Below are 17506 nucleotides of genomic sequence, written 5' to 3'. Positions count from 1 at the left end.
TAAACATACGGCGTGGTAGCAGGGCCTTGTTTGCAGCCAGACAGGATCTGCATGTGACATGAGGGGGACAGTGGTGTGTAATGAGACCAGTCACGAAAATCAGTTGATATGTGTTCAGAGGACGTGTATTTCGTGGGTGTTATGGTTGCTCCAAATGTAGTTTTCCTGAACTTACTGCTTTTTGGAACACAACACTGGAGAGGTGACACTGGTGTCTTTGATACACAACACTAGGGAGGTGACACTGGGGTATTTGGGACACGGCACTAGAGATGTGACACTGGAGATATGGTACTGGGGTATTTAGAGAGGTGATACTGGTGTATTTGGAACACAACACTATAGAGGCGATACTGATGTCTTTGGAACACAATAATAGAGAGGTGACACCGCTGTCTTTGCAATACTACACTAGAGATGTGATACTGGGATATTTGGAACACAACACTAGAGAAGCGATACTGGTGTCTTTGAAACACAACACTAGAGACGCGATGCTGGATTATTTTGAGCTCAGCACTAGAAAACTGACACTGGTGTCTTTGGAACACTACACTAGAGATGTGACACTAGAGTAACACAACGAAATGGAGGTGATATCGGTGTCTTTTGGGACACGGCAATAGAGATTTGATACTGGGATATCTGACAAACAACACTAGAGAGATGACACTAGGGTCCTTGACGTAGAAAACAAGAGAGATGACACTGGGGCCCTGGAAATACAACACTAGAGGTCACAATGATATCACACATGAAGGTACACCTCAAATCGAGAATTCTCTGCCCTTCCCTAACGCCTCATCCACCACTTCCATAATAACCCACCCAACGTTTCCATAACACTCCACCCACCACTCCCATAACAACTCTCCAACCTCTCCCTTTCACTTCACCCACCACTTCCATAACATCTCTCCAACCTCTCTCTTTCACCTCACCCACCACTTCCATAACATCTCTCCAACCTCTCTCTTTCACCTCACCCACCACTTCCATAACACCTCTCCAACGTCTCCCTTTCACCTCACCCACCACTTCCATAACATCTCATACAGCTCTCTCTTTCACCTCACCCATATTTTCACCCAACCAATCCCATGTCTTTTTGGACAAAACACTAGAGATGTGATACTGGGATTTTTTTAATACATCACTAGACGGGTCACACCGGTGTCTTTGGGACACGGCACTAGAGATGTGAACGTGTGACATTTGGAACACAACACTAGATAGGTGACACTGTGTCTTTGGAACACAACTCCGGAGTATTTGGGACACGACACTAGGGAGGTGATACTGGTATCTCAGGAACAACACTAGAGAGGGGATACTGGTGTCTTGAGAAAACAACACTAGAGAGGTGATACTGGGTTATTTGGAACACAACACTGGGGCGGTGATACCGGTGTCTTTGGGTCACGCCACTAGAGATGCGATACTGGGATATTTGGAACACAACACTAGAGGGGACACACCGGCGCCTTTGGCACTAGAGATGTGAAACTGTGACATTTGGAACACAACACTAGATAGGTGACACTGGTGTCTTTGGAACACAACACCGGAGTATTTGGGACACGACGCTGTAGAGGCGATACTAATATCTCAAGAACAACACTAGATAGGTGATACTGGGTTATCTGGAACACAACACTGGGGAGGTAATACCGATGTCTTGGGGACACGCCACTAGAGATGTGATACTGGGATATTTCGAACACAACACTAGGGTGGTGATGCCGGTGTCTTTGGGACACGCCACTAGAGATGTGATACTGGGATATTTGGAACACAACACTAGAGAGATGACACTGGTGTCTTTGGAACACAATAACGGGGTATTTATCTGGGACACAGCACTAAAGAGGGGACACTGGTGCCTTAGAGGCACTGCACTAGAGATGTGATACTGTGATATTTGGAACACAACACTAGAGAACTGATACTGGTGTCTTTGGAACACAACAACGACGTATTTGGGACACAACACTAGAGAGGGGACACTAGTGTCTTTGAGGCACTACACAAGAGATGTGTTACTGGTGTCTTTAGAACTCAACACTAGAGAGGTGACACTGGAGTCTTTGGAACACAAAACCGGGGTATTTGGTACACCACACTAGAGAGGTGACACAGGTGTCTTGGGAACACCGCATTAGAAAGTGATGCCGGTGTCTTGGAAACTCAATACTAGAGGGGTGATACTGGCTGTCTCTAATATAACACCTCACTAACCACTCCCATTGCACCTCACCCACCTCTCCCATTGCACCTCACCCACCACTTCCATAACACCTTACCCACCACTTCCATAACACCTTGCCCACCACTTCCTCAAGTCAGCCATCCCTAACACCTCACCCATAACCTCTTTTTGACACCAAGCACTTTATTTCACCCCACCGATCCCATCTCTTCCAATCAACAAATCCATAGCTTTAATAACTAAAGACATTGAGTTGGATCACACAGATAGTTTAAATTCAGTATGATTAAGTCCGACTTTTACTGTCAACCTCTCTGACCCCGTCGTTAACACCTCAGATTTCAACCAAGTGTCTTTCACCGATCACCACTCTATCGCCCTGATTACTCCAGACATTGTGTTGAATCACACAGCCAGTTCAGTTTAATTTCAGCACGATTAAGTCCGACTTTTCCTTTCAACCTCTCCTAACCCCCTCGTTAACACCTCACCACTCTATCATTTACCAACCACTACTCCATTGTCTTGATAACTTCAGACATTGCGGTGATTCGCACGTGTAATTAACGATTTGGTCTGTCAGCAACAGATCAACAAGGTAAAACAACACGCCCGCACACTCCCGTCACAATATGTCAGTGTTCCTGCTGTTCTGGACAAATGTCATCAGTTATAAACACTTGAATAGTACTGAATGATGCAAATCAACACCATAAAATAACATTACAAGTGGGTGTCCAAACAATGTCTTAAAGGCGTTTTCGCCCATCAGCCTCTGAATACATGTATATGCATCTCATCTGAAGATGACCAGGAGGTTCTTGCAGATAGAGAGAAAATGTTCATTCGGTATTACTTCAATCAGGGTCAAGGCCGTTAGTGGAGGACATGTGCATGGGTCTTTAAAGGATGAGACAAACTGCCGAGGACCAATCAGAAAGCAGCATTTACAGCATGAAGCCAGCTTTCATGCCTCCGAAGATGCCCTTCTTCCTGGCCTTGTCATGTTTGGCTGAAAAGAAAATATGAGGATGTGAGCCACTTACATAATACATTTGAAAGTTAAGTTTCAAGTCCATCAAATTATTACATATTTTGATCGATTTCTGTTGAGGTTTAGCTAATACAGCATCCTTATGTCTAACCTGGAACGGTGTCGGCATCGGAGCCTGCAACAGCAGCTGCAGCGTCTTCATCCTTGGGGAGGTCAGTACCAGCTGCAGCAGCCTGTGCCTTCTCCATTGCAAGAGCTGCAGCTGCTCTCTCCTTCTCTAGTGCAGCATAAGTGTAGGCCTTCTGTAATGCCACTTCCTCCAATCTATGGACTTCCAACGTTGCAGGCAACCCAGCATTCTTAGAGGAATATGCCGACACTCTCTCGGCTTCCATGGCAGCAAAAATCAGGGCCTCTTTCCAGGCAGCATATCCAGCGTCTGCTGCAGCAGTAGCAGCCTCGGCCTTGTCCACAGCAGCGGCGACGTACGCCTCGGCGGCTTGCTGATCTGCCTCTCGCTTTAACATCTCTTGTCTCCGATCTGTTGGCGGGAAACGAGCTTTATTATTTCATAGAGAGTACATACAGCGTTTATCTTCGTATATACAATAGCATAAATGTAGTCGTAAGATGCGAACAAATGAATCGGAGGAGTTCCGTGACTAGGTTAATAGCGTCAATGCCCAGGATGTCAATACCCGTACTTCATTGTCCAGAACTGACCACAGACCGCCTTCATGTAGTTGGAATATACACCACAAACATAAAATGCCCCAGATGTTGAAACAAACACCTACCGTCGCGGTGTTTGAGGTATCTCTGAAATTCATAGACGGCAAGAGCCAGACCGTGAAGGAAGATCATCTTGGTCTTAGTGCTGTGGGAAAACAGAACGAATTGTGCATGCTTTCATTTTATTTTGTAAATTCAGAGCCTTATGACAAAAGGAATAATTCATGAATATTATTTTCATTTTAGGATAATAATGAAACAAAAGAATCACACAAGGATGGCAAACTATAGCAAAATAAACACCCTTCCACACCACCCCAACCCCGCTTTATCTTTTTACTGTGTAACGTAGGAAAATGGACATACCAACTTTGCACAAAGGACAATATTTTTGATATAAACACACATGCAAGATGGGAGGTTAGCTGAGTCGTACGCCAGTTTTAGCAATATTCGAGTAACGTCACCACCGGAAATGAGTTTCACCCATTGTACCCGTGTGGGGAATCAGATTCAATGACGAGTGAACGCTTTAAGCACTTAGCTATCACACCGTCCTTCATGCAGTGTGTATTATGGGAGAAGCGATTGTCTATATCTGTAACAACACATTAATATATGATATTGATCTTAGAAAAAGATAACTTTTGTGTCAAATCATTGTTTGAAAAATCCGGGTTTAAATATGCCTGAAGTTATCTTTACCAGCAGATGGTTAAATGGGTTTGTTGATCACTGCAGGGGCGAGTTCGAATCCCCGATTTTAAGTGTAAACGAGAGAAAACATTTCTAAAGCTTACGTAAAATAGCATGAATCGTTTACACACTGGTATTATACATAGTACGAAACTTGTCACCTACCTTCCCTCCACCCAGTGATATAATGGCGTCTACAACGGCTTGGAACAACAGCGGCAGCAACAAAACGTCCGACTAAGCCAGTGATGCGCTGACAATGAAGGCGTAACTATGCGGGGTTGTTTATGACGTCACTTCCCGCATTACGGAGCAACCATTGAATGACGGCGAATATATTATACCAGTACGAATTTGGTTAATAAACGACAAAACACATCACTTCATCACAAAGTTATGATCTCATGTCAGGGAAATTGGGATCTGAATCGACCTGAACAGTATAAAACTGAACCTAAATCCGCTTTTGACTTATGTAATAAGGAAACACAAATGGTTAATTTTCTTCATTATTTCTGTCATTGTTAGTGAGTGAGTGAGTGAGTGAGTTTAGTTTTACGTCGCTAACATTCCGGCAACATCACGACAGGGGGACACCAGAAATGAGCTTCTGTCATGGGACGGGTGAACGCTTTAATCCCCTAAATGCCAAAACTCGGCATCCACGGGTTAACCAATAGGTGAGTGAGTGAGTTTAGTTTTACGCCGTTTTTTGTCAATATTCCAGCAATATCACGACGGGGGACACCAGAAAATGGGCTTCACACATTGTACCCATGTGGGGAATCGAACCCGGGTCTTCCGCGTGACGAGCGAACGCTTTAACCACTAGGCTACCCCACCGCCCCTAACCAATAGGTTGCCCCACCGCCCTCTTTTATTGCATGGAACATTTTACTATCGAACAATGTCACTGAGTAACGATAATCATGATTCTATTGCGCTTCAATATGAAAATACTAAGCCCGCGAATAAAATCATTACTTTATTTTTTTGTGCCCCGCTGTGATGTTGCTGGAACATTGCTAAATGCGGCATAAAACCATACTCACTCATTCACTGTTATACACTGTACCTGGAGATGCAGGGTAGGCTAGTGTGATATGATTGTACTAGATTCAGATAATGATCTTGCAAGTGTTTCACGGAGTTTTTCCCAGAATCTTTTGCACCCAACAGTAAACATAAGGGGACTTAACTCCTGTCTTTCGTTTTACATAAAATATGACGTCACAATGACGCCAACAATGTGTTTGATGATCGCACTTTGTGTCTGGGCCGTGCTTCCTCGTTGGATTATTGATGATTATTGATGATTATTGATGATTATTGGTGATGTACCTAACACGGTATTCACTGCTATCATCGCCGATCACGTTCGTTTGTTTTTTAATGCATTCCAGCAGTGGTGGTCTGTAAAAAACAACCTGGTCAGATCTAAAATGTGCACCAAAATGTACGTCTCATTCATTCACAAAAACGAACGGCCAGACAGGGGTGGAAGTGAATCTAAGTGGGATGTGGGCTGGGGAAGGCTGGGGCTTTGTCACGTGACAAGCGCGTTATCGACACGTTTGTCCTCTCAGGGCGTCCTTAAAAGTTTCCATTTTTAATGTCTATGGTATATTGTTTGTTAATTCATAAAAAACTGGCAAATATCCGAAGGTTTGGCTTACAATATGCTTCGCATATTCATATTATATGCAACAAATGAGAGACACTTTTTGAGCACGGAGATTATAGTGATCATTGAGAGTATGTTTCAAAGTGGTTTAATAAGAAGCATAAACTTTTGTTAGTGGGTAGTCATCTCCCGTTGAATTATCTTAGAGTTATCTTTCCTTTCAGGCGCTGAGTCAAATGGTGGTAGTCTTTGGCCTCATTCCCAGTCAGGCGCAGCGATTATTTTTCACCACGAGCGACGGACTATATTTTTGCATCTCACGTGACCGGACTACTTTTATGAATGTAAACAGAAGTGCATTTACAAGACTATTGATGACTGACAATCCGATTTAGATCTAGATTGGATTGTGCAAAGGTGTGGTGATGTGTTATGTTGAAACCATCAGAGGGAAGATCTTGAGTATATTTCTACGCTACCTAGAACCAGAGACCATATATCTATTATATGGTCTCTGCTAGAACGTAACTGTATAGTATGTCTCCTCATCGGTTACGGCAAATCTTTGATCTTTCACCTGCTTGATCCGCTTCTGTGCCAAAAGAAGGATTATGATGCAGGATCTGTCCTGGTGATATCTCTTTTGAATATTATACAAATATTATACAGAGTGGTTCATATACCACTAAAAGTAGATATGAAAACATTTAACCACTTGCTCGGACAGGTAAACGGTGTCCAGTATTTCGAGTGTCGAGCATACACATTCGGTGTATAGAACCCCTGTTCATATAAAATACGTGTAATACGTTTGCGTTAAACGCTTCGCTCTCATATATGAAGACTGGTCATTTTCTCCACGCTGCGCAACACATTTGCGCTACAGTTTGCATGTGGTTGAAATAACTGTGTTGGAGACAGCGAGGTTCAACTGTCTTTCCACTGACATAGAACAAGTATAAATGGATGACAACTTCTTTAAGACTAGAGCACGACGTTTCGATACATGTTCTTGTATTGTTTTCAAGTGTGAATGATACAGGGAGGGAACAGGTATCGTTTGAGGTCGATTCCTTCAGTTATCTTGCGTCTGATTGGTTCTTTGCGAGAATGTTGATTTGGTGACTGGGATGAGTTGCCATGTTGTCTGATATGGCTATTTTCTGGTCCGATTTGATGGTTGATGTCTGATGTCCCTTAAATCTGCTGTTGAGCCTGGATGCTTCTCCTATGTACGAGTGTCCACAACTGCAGTCAGTTTTGTAGATTACCGATTTGGTGTTTCATGGTTTGTGTGTATTGTATTTTCTTCCACTGGCCTGGCAGAGGTTGAGAAAGTGGTGCCTATGCCTTTCTAGGCTTTAGGACCCTGCTAATCTGGTCGGGAGGTCTGCAGATATGTGGGTGGAAATCTTTATAGGAACGGATTCAGGTTCAGGAGGTTTGGTAGTTAAAATAGCACATTTTGCTCATGGTTGCAACAATGATTCAAAGATCACAGTTGAAACTGGTTACGTCTCGATCTCGCCAGCACAAAACCATGGCTAGAGTCCATTCTCAGCTGGCCGCGTCTATTGACGTTAACAGATGTCAAGTCAGTTTTGAAGCCTTGTTCGTTTCAGGCAGGTGTTTCCCAGCATTGGCACGGGGTGTCACGGTTACCAGTTCAACCAATCAGGGCTCATGTTTGTTTCGGAGACATCGGTAGAGGTCTAGTATATGTTTAAAACACAGGCGCTCGACACTGATACGTATTTGGAAGTATGACCTACATATACAAGATATGGATCTTGTATATGTAGGTCATACTTCCAAATACGTATCAGTGTCGAGCGCCTGTGGTTTAAAAGGATTATTCTTACCTGCTTCGCTGGAATTAATCTGATATTCACCGATACAAACCCCACTTCTGCTTTTTGAATGATTGGAATTCACGCGCATGAAAAAACTCGTGCTGAGGAAGTGAGCCCTGGTTGGTTGAACTTGGCTGACTATAACATCTAGCTGTCAGTTCACCTGATGAAGGGGTCTGAACATTCTCTTCCCACAGAGAATGGGGTCTGAACTGTCCCCGAAACTTTGTGTGTCAAAGAATTAAAAGAAAATTTATCTATAAAAGATCTTGGTAACCGAATCATTGTCAAGATACCCTAATTTCTAAATGAATTGGTGCTTATGACATATGCCACTGGGTTTTCAGATCCTGACTCTGTTACCTTTAAGCCGGCGTTGCTGTTGGATTTTGGAATAAGTGAATGAGCATGCATATGGCTTTACTCAGCTTTTATAAATACGCCAGCTATTTCCCCAGGGAAACCCGAAATTGTGTTCACATCTTGTATTCGTGTGAAATATCGAAACCAGGTCTTCGGTGTGACGAACGACCGCTTTAACCACTAGACTACACCGCCGTCCTTTGGAGTAAGTGTTCAGCTAAGCAACAAAGGACGACAAAGCTATTATGTTCCATTATGGTACGTGTTGTTTCAGGTCGTAGTGTAAAATTTGATCATGTTCTTCAGGATGTAAAAACCAACTGTCAAAAGTAACGGTTAAAAAAAGAGTGTCCTTCTGTTTACGATTAATTAAATAGTACGCTGTCCTGAAATCATGTGATACGAAAATCATGTCTGAGTTGGTGTTTTGAAGCAGTGATGCCACTTCCCCAGCCAGGCTAGTGTTGTGGGTGGGTTGAGTGTATAACTGAAACTTAATGTCCTGGATAATTGCAAATGCAACTCTCTATTTTTTGGTATATTTGCATCGTCCTTTCTGGACTGAGAGGTTATCAAGACTGTAAAGTTTTAGATATATGTATTTACCATTTAGATCACCATAAGGACACGTTACTTCGACACGTATTTATTTATTTATTTATTTATTTATTTATTTATTTATTTATTTATTTATTTATTTATTTAATATTTATTTATTTATTTATTTATTTATTTGTGGGGCCTTTTTTCTCTTGGCTGCATGTGCTACCTTCTATGTCACATGATACCCACTTTCTTATCGCACCCACTGCCATAAATGTACTGTTACTCTACTTAACTGGCTTTAAACTCAAAACATTGATTACAGAACAGTTTCGTTTCCTGTTGAATGAGTTTCATCCTATTGCTCAACTTAGTGCGATAACCAGTCCAGAAATATTTGGCGGTCTGGTACGGAATTAATATTAAATCAGTCTCATTGTGCTTCACAGAACTACACAGAATAAGCGCAAAAAACACATACCAGGTGTAACCAGAGAGCCAGATGCATTGTGAATCATTTTTCGACCTGATCAAACAGGCAGTCTGTCATTTCTTAGTTAACGTATGCTGCCTAAATCTCGACAAAAAATATAGAAATACGGTGTTATTAAAATTTAAAATTGAAACAAGGAATTTGTTGAGTGTGGTGTCTATTTTCACATTCACACGAGAAAATTCACAATGCCACGAGAAACGGTGGCATGTGGAAGCGCCTCTGTGATGGGTGTCCCTCTCTTCACTGATGTTGGATGCATTAAACGACAAAGATGAGTGAGTGTAAGTGAGTTTAGTTTTACGCCGCACTCAGCAATGTTCCAGTTATATGGCGGCGGTCTGTAAATAATCGAGTCTGGACCAGACAATCCAGTGATCAACAACATTAGCATTGGGAACCGATGACGTGTGGCAACCATGTCAGCGAGCCTGACCACCCAATCCCGCTAGTCGTCTCTTACAAGCATAGTTGCCTTTTATGGCAAGCGTGGGTTGATGAAGGCCTATTCTACCCCGGGACCTTAGACACCATATTGGCCTGGGGGATCCACAAAGTGTTCATAAACTATCGATGTTAGGACAAGTCGTAAAGTTACGAAACCTTTGTGACTAAGGAGCTGATTTCGAGCATAAGTGTGTGGTGGTGGGGAGCCTCTCCCATGTGTCTGCACAGTTGCATAACATGTCATACGCACATCCCCTGGGGTTCCCAGTGGACTGGGTGGGGCCTGTTGGTCTACAGTTTGATTTAAGTCGCCAAGGTCGAAGGTTATCCGATAGTCTTGCAGCGCTGCTGTCTCCTGAAATATTATTTATTCTCTCTCTCTCTTACTCATAACCTAAAGAAAGACAGGGCTTTTGTTGCATGTTTTACCTGATAAACCACACAAAGGAAATTTACAACCATCAGATTCTTTGAAATAATAAATGAATATTATTACCATATGCTATATATTGCATGACAGCTGTAACTGTAATAATATGAAAGGACAGACTGAATAGTCCTTAACTTCATTTACATGATTTAGTTACTGGTACTATACAATGACAATCCAAAGACATGTTTATTTACAAAATTTATTTTTTGTTCCCAAAAGAACTAAAACATGACATTTGATACATGGTATGTTCATGATGATTAGATGATAAATGTTTGACCTTGTATGACAGACGTTGACAAATGAGGACACAATACAACATGCATTATCAATACTGGTGAAATAGCTCTCTGACCTGTCACAGCTTTAAACCATGTCAAAAACCAACCAAAACAAACAATCTAAGCCATTCTGAATCCACACTTAGCAGAGGAACTCTTTCTTAAAGATACATCTCAAATTTTCCCTTAATCTCATAGTGTACAAAAGAGCACATTGAAACTGATCTTAAGTAGAAAGTTCTTACTCAGAGTTCTCAGAAGTCATGCACGGTATGCAGAGAATATTCCTGTTTAAACAAGCTAACCAGAATATCAAGATGAAGTGTAGCCAGCTCATGTGAAAGGCACATGAAGGGCTGGTCTCACAAATTTACTCATTATGAGAACAAATCTGGACCTGTTCGGGTACAAACACTCTCCCCACTTTGCCACCTGTAAAAGATATTAGCCCCTATCAGCTGTACACCTTGTAGTGAATAACTGGTTAAACAGATGATTGGTTCAACAGTTCATATGGCAGAGAGTTCTTCAAAAGGACCAAGGCTTCATGGTCCAGACCTCAATCTGAATTGTCAACAGAGTCTCATGAAGGTGTGATGAAAGCTTTCACAATCTTTACGTCATCCACTGGTCTGTCATTCTCATCCGTCTCCACCATGCCGATACGTTGGACGACCTGCATGCCACCAGACACTCGACCAAAGATGGCATGTTTCCCATCCAGCCACTGTGTTGGAGCCAAGGAAATGAAGAATTGGCTTCCGTTGGAATCAGGACCACTGTTGGCCATGGACAATACACCAGCTCCTGTGAAAGGAAATTCCAGTTTGATCAATATTGTAATGTTATCCAATCAGTCAATATGTGCAAAGTCGTTAACTGTAATGATAAATTCTGAGAGCTCCCTTGCTCGTCTTACACTGATGAAATTTGTCAGCATTTATGACTGTTCACTTAAACTAACATTAGTTTTCTGGACATTTTTTAAACCTATTATAACATAATCATAATAATTATCAAATGCAATAAACTGGTATTTTCTAAATTCAGGCTTTCATTATAGATATATATATGAACATTCATACCTGCATGTTTAAGTTCATCAGATATTTCATCTTCAAAGAATTTTCCATATATAGATGCCCCACCTCGGCCTGAAAAAAGCAGAAATTTCCATTTAATCGCATGTTAATAGCATATCTTTACACTGAAATCATCAGGTCCATGTCCTTCTATGCTGACAGAAAGTCCACAAAACTGACAGACATATGCCATTAACATCAAGCACTAGACTGTCGCATCTATTGTTTGATGGCAGTTGTCACATAGCTAGAATATTGCTGAAGTATCAAACACCAGTAATTCATAATAGCTCATTATGGATTTTGGTCTGTTTCTCAATAGCAATTCCCACTCATATTTGTTCCAGTAACTGATTCCATTGACAAATATTTACATACAGATTCCAAACTATCACTTGTAATGCAGTACTCTCCCTGTTTCTCTTCAGATCAGATTAGAAAAATGACAATTAAAATGGCTGAACCATCATATGTTCAAGGGTTTCAAGGTATGTTAGTGTTGCAGAGGAAAGTAAAATACAGTCTTGTTTATCCAACACTTCAGGCCATATGACCTATGGTACAATTTCACCTTAACACATTATTTTGTCACAAGGACTTGATAGAATAAACAAACCTAATAATTAAGAATGGCATAAACTATATATGTTAAATATGTACCTCAAATATATTGATAGTAGTTTAATTTTTTGTGGGATTTTATGAAGAAATATGTCTGATGCACATGATGAAGTTACATTTGTTTGGCACAACAGAGGTTAACCAAGGTAAATATTTCCTTCAGTGTGCAGATTATTTTGGACAGGAAAATGCAGTTTTTTTAAATTCATCTTCGATGCTGAGATGCATGCAGTGTTCACAGCAGATCTCATAGTCGTATTGTTGTTACTCCTGTATGCATTTACCTTCAGAATGTTCAATGCTATTCTTAATTTAGAGAATTTAACGTTTTCATTTGTGTCAGACAGCACATTTAATAATGTGAACAAATATCCATGACTATATTAAATTTCATTTCATTATTTTCATAACTGACACTTTCAGAAAAGTTCATGTGTATCATAAAGTACCGGTATTCCCCTGACTGTGATCAGGCAGTCATGAGAATAAGTAACTCTCAGATAGACACTTGTACGTGTAATGGGGGACCATCTTGTTTACAAGTTACATCCACTACTGTTTAACGAAATGCCCAGTGGCAACTGTAACTAAATATCATGATAGAGTATCAAGAAATTATTGCTTGACATGCAGTAGACAAGCCTGTGCAGTAAATGCACTTGTGACAAGTGGGCAGGGCAGGGAATGTAGATAAATACACTTGGTTGCTACAGCTACGTGGGGTAGATCTGGGATTAAGCATGTGCAATATACACTGACCATGGTGTGAACTCAATGCCGCTTCTGTTTAACACGTGTCCAGTAGTATGATATAACAATCAAAACATGATTCGCACAAGGAAATTGAACTTTTCAATATTTAGACGACAACCTGTTTCTCTTTGATTACACAATGCCATTAGAAAGTGGTTAAAATTTAATTGCAACATATGTCATATCTGGGATGTCACTTTCTTGGTAAAGTCCAAATTCTAGTACTTTTCGGTTGAATCCCATCCAGGATTCGAACCTGCACCCTCAGAGTCAGGCACCTAATTGCTAGCACTCAATGTTAGTCGCCTAGCCTGCTCAGCCACCACGACTTCCACAAAAATGGAAGTCAGACAACTGGTAGTCTAGATTGCAGGCTTTGAGTACCCCCTGATAAGTGTAAATTTGCACGGGTCCCACGCCAAAAGCTATGATTACACAAAAAAATAACCATTTTAGAAAGTGGTCAAATGCAACATATGTCATATTTGGGATTTCCCTCTCGTTTCAAATGGAATGTTCTTGAGGGCATTCCCATATATGCAAATTGAGGTCATTTGTCAGGTCATTGCTCAACTAATACTTGTCAAGCAGTAGAATATGAAAGTACAATCCAAGAGAAACCACACTGATCATGGTCAGGGCCTTATCAGCTGACATAAATCTTGGTACCTGTGCCTGTCGGATCCCCTCCCTGTATCATGAAGTTGGAGATGATTCGATGGAACTTGATGCTGTTGTAGTAACCACGCCGACACAGCTCAGCAAAGTTTCTGCAAGTGTTTGGAGCATGTTTCCAGTACAGTTCCACAATGATGGTCCCCATCCTGGAAAACAAACAATATGGTCACAACTGCTAACATGCAAGCTGATCATGCTTATATATACAAGATTTATGTATTGTTGAACTGTATGAGACAACAGCTGTTCAGGAATACTGAAACACTGACCAACATTTAACATAGATAAGTCGTGCCTTCTCAAATACCATATTTGTCTCATTAAAGGGGCACTGATGCGGAGCAATTTCCGTGGACTGGTGTAAACTTTTGTTATTGTTTTTCTCCAGTGAGTACCCGGATGATATCCCAGAATTCGTGACTGGTTCGTGACCTCTGCTGCGCAGTCCGTATGTGCAACTGATAGTTTAATTATAGACAGATCAACTGAGGTGAAGTCATTTTTACTTCATTACAAATGTATTATGAAAACAAATGAAACACTTTGAAGATTAATCATCTGCCAGTGGTAGAAATGGTAAAAAACTATTAGGACGGAAAAATACCGAAGCCAATGTACGTCTCTATATTTTGACTCATAACCCTAATTTGTTTATTGTCATATTTGTATGATTTTGAAAATTAATAAAAGAACACACGGTCTGCTTATACTCATAGTAAATTTCTAACATAACAGCAACATTTATACATTGTATAGATTGCCAATGTGAGTCCTATTTCACACACATGCGCGATCAAGTGTGTATCGATTCTGCTGAATGCTACAACAAATAAATTAAAACAAAATGCAAATAATGAATGTAAAACAGACTAATTTTATAGGAACAATGTCAGGCTACTACCTTGTTCAGGAATGTATCCATCAATATCCACGTAAAAGAAATCGTATTCCATTCATCTGCAGCTGGTAAATAATCCTGCTCTGTGTCGCGTGTCTTACACAACTGTCTAATTTGCGAAAAAGTAACACATCGTTTCACGTCTTTCGTTGGTGAAAACCTGATAAACCTCTCACTGGTCACCCAAGATAGCACACCTGGCAACTAACTGTATGATGTCCGCTATTCTAAGTAATTTAGTTAACCAATAATGAGCAATCAATCAATCAACGCAAGGGTGGTTAATTCTTTGAAGGGAGGATGTTGTTTTTACAATCGCACTTTACGACAGGGTGTAGCCATCTACACACACTACCTTTTGACAAAAGTAATTAATCAATCAGTGTGTTATCGGTTAATCCTTTGATCGATGTTTGTTTTTGTAACTCAGCTGATAAACCCTCTTGCATCACTTACATGCACATATTACATAACATACAATACATTTGCCATTACAGACCTTAATCTATAATGTTGAGTATTTACTCCAGACAGGAGAAATGCCAAATGGGAACCTTTGTTGAGTAACCTGAGTGGTGTTACTACTAATTATACCTGTTATAAATTCATTAATTGACCATCCAGAGAATGATGACAAATAACACGTGTAGGTTTACACCATCAAACGCGAGTTACAGCAAGGAAGATGTAATCTCTGTGTCGCATGCAGCCTGAAAACACTTATGGGCCGAAACTGTTTTGAGGATACCAACGGAATTTCGTTACATAAGGAATACATACAGGCATTTGCTGTGTACTTTGGTAAATAGGTGAAATAAAGGGGTTTTTTACGTAAGAAAATTCTCAGATTTCTCTACCAAAGGCAAAGTCGTCGTTTACTGTTTACGAATTCAAATAAATCAACTGTGTGTTTTTATTATCATAAATAATAAACCATTGTAGCTACCATAGCTACCAAAATTTACGTATGATATTTGCTATCACAGCTGAACCAACACTCAAAACTACCTAAATATAAAGCTTTGCAATCTTCCGGAGTGAAACAAATGGCTTGCTACGTGCCTGTAGACATCATATGTTCATGTAGCATGATTAAATATCGAGGTTAAAAACACTGAAATAGGATCAAATTGAGTAACTATACCATCCAAGCATCATATTTTCATGTAACATGATTAAATATCGAGGTTAAAAACAGAGAAATAGGATCAAACTGAGTAACTATACCATCCAAGCATCCGAAAAAAACTACACTGCTGGGATATTTTGTTACGATCAGACAAGGAATACCATGAATATTTTTAAATAATGGCATATGATGGGCATCCGGCCTCCTGACTCTTTTGGGTGAAGAAATTCTGCCAATATGGACAGGAGCCCAGTTCCTTTGTCCGTCACGGTCGAACGAGCGGGCGCAGGCCAATCTGCAGTTTGGTTCCGTAATTAGACCGTTGGCGAGAAACATTATTCGCTCCGCATCAGTGCCCCTTTAAGTGCTCAGGTATGTTCTAATATACAAACATCAGAGTACAGAACAGTACCTGATACCTAAATCATGGATGAGTCCATATTCATCAAGCAGTTTTGGTTTCAGTAGGTGTATCAGTTACTATGTATGCTCGGAATGCATTAGAAATGGGCACCTGTATCCATGCCAGTCTGCTTAACAAGGGCTGGTAAATTAGCATTCACAAAGGAATAGCTAGACTACCACTGGTTTCCGAAATCTTATGGTGTATCTTTTGAGAATGTTTGTCTGTTAAAACACAATTTTCTTAAGAAAATAAGTACCTATAAAAATATATTTTAAACAACTACAAAATTATTATCTCCTCTAGATCTATTACATGGCTGTAATAAATAAGAGCATAGTACACCGATCAGGTGGAGACAACTCTAGTGAGGCGTATGTACATGTGTTTTACAACCGGCACTCTACTCGCTGTTGTCATTTCTTGCTATTCCATATGATTAAACAAATTAATCAGTGTGAATTGTATAGATAAACATCTAGTGTTAGATTCATTTAGTAACCCCCTGTATACCTACGTTGTTTCCAGAGTACACTGTGCAGGCTGCCATGACTTCGAAGGTATCCCCGATGCTGTGGCTACCGCCATTTTCTATATACGACATTGGTTCGTTTGTTTAGTTTCGAATTTATCCAATGTTAAGCGATGAAATCTTGGTCCATTGCCAAAATATAATGTTTTCGGTTATATTGTATATATTATTATATTATATGTATTGAACAGTAGCTCCAAACTTGAAGAGTCGTCCGCTTTGAAGTGGTTTGAAGCTACGCTTTGTGGCAGAGCTATTCACATGTGGTTGTGAACATGTGATAGGGCTCGGAAACAGCCCTGTTTAGAGCTTAGACGCTATTCGTGGTTATCTCTGTTGGCTCTGGTTATCCGAAGCTGGTTTCCGTCTTTTCACAAAGCGCATAGGAAGCCAAGAAAAAGATCCACTCATGGTTAACGATCAATGATCTGAAATAATTGGTAACCGTCATTTATCAAATTTTCCTGGTGACGTTTATTGATGCACAAAAATATAGAAAAACATGCAGTTGTTGCCATTTGCCATTTTTTTTTGCAAATGGCACAAAATGCATTTACAAATTTCAGATCTTGAAAGATGACTAATATGAACGTAAATTTCCTGGAGCCTTTAAGACAAATTCAGTCATGACAAGGAACGAGTTTGTAGTGTTTATGAAATGTTACAGACAAAATCAACCATGTGAAAAATGTTTTTAATGTGAACAAGTGTTCCAAAACTGTTTGTCTTCGATTATGAGAAT

At 40.5% G+C, this 17506-nt stretch overlaps 2 protein-coding genes across 2 annotated transcripts; both read right to left on the bottom strand.

Moving 5' to 3' along the window:
* Positions 1-3156: 3156 nt before the first annotated feature.
* On the bottom strand, positions 3157-4067 carry LOC137295769 (uncharacterized). Its single transcript, XM_067827307.1, has 3 exons — positions 4001-4067; positions 3355-3744; positions 3157-3221 (listed from the first exon to the last, which is right to left on the bottom strand). The coding sequence occupies exons 1-3, from the start codon at positions 4065-4067 to the stop codon at positions 3157-3159; spliced, it is 522 nt and encodes a 173-aa protein (XP_067683408.1).
* Positions 4068-10572: 6505 nt separating this feature from the next.
* On the bottom strand, positions 10573-17061 carry LOC137297095 (peptidyl-prolyl cis-trans isomerase-like 1). Its single transcript, XM_067829078.1, has 4 exons — positions 16750-17061; positions 13794-13948; positions 11754-11822; positions 10573-11475 (listed from the first exon to the last, which is right to left on the bottom strand). Exons 1-4 carry the CDS (start codon positions 16818-16820, stop codon positions 11252-11254), a joined length of 519 nt encoding a protein of 172 aa, XP_067685179.1. The 5' UTR covers positions 16821-17061; the 3' UTR covers positions 10573-11251.
* Between the last annotated feature and the right edge of the window lie 445 nt (positions 17062-17506).

The sequence above is a fragment of the Haliotis asinina genome, chromosome 9 (assembly GCF_037392515.1).
Source record: "Haliotis asinina isolate JCU_RB_2024 chromosome 9, JCU_Hal_asi_v2, whole genome shotgun sequence".
NCBI lineage: Eukaryota > Metazoa > Mollusca > Gastropoda > Lepetellida > Haliotidae > Haliotis > Haliotis asinina.
The sequence above is the reverse complement of the archived record's forward strand: the minus strand, read 5'-3'. Positions and strand labels throughout refer to the sequence as shown.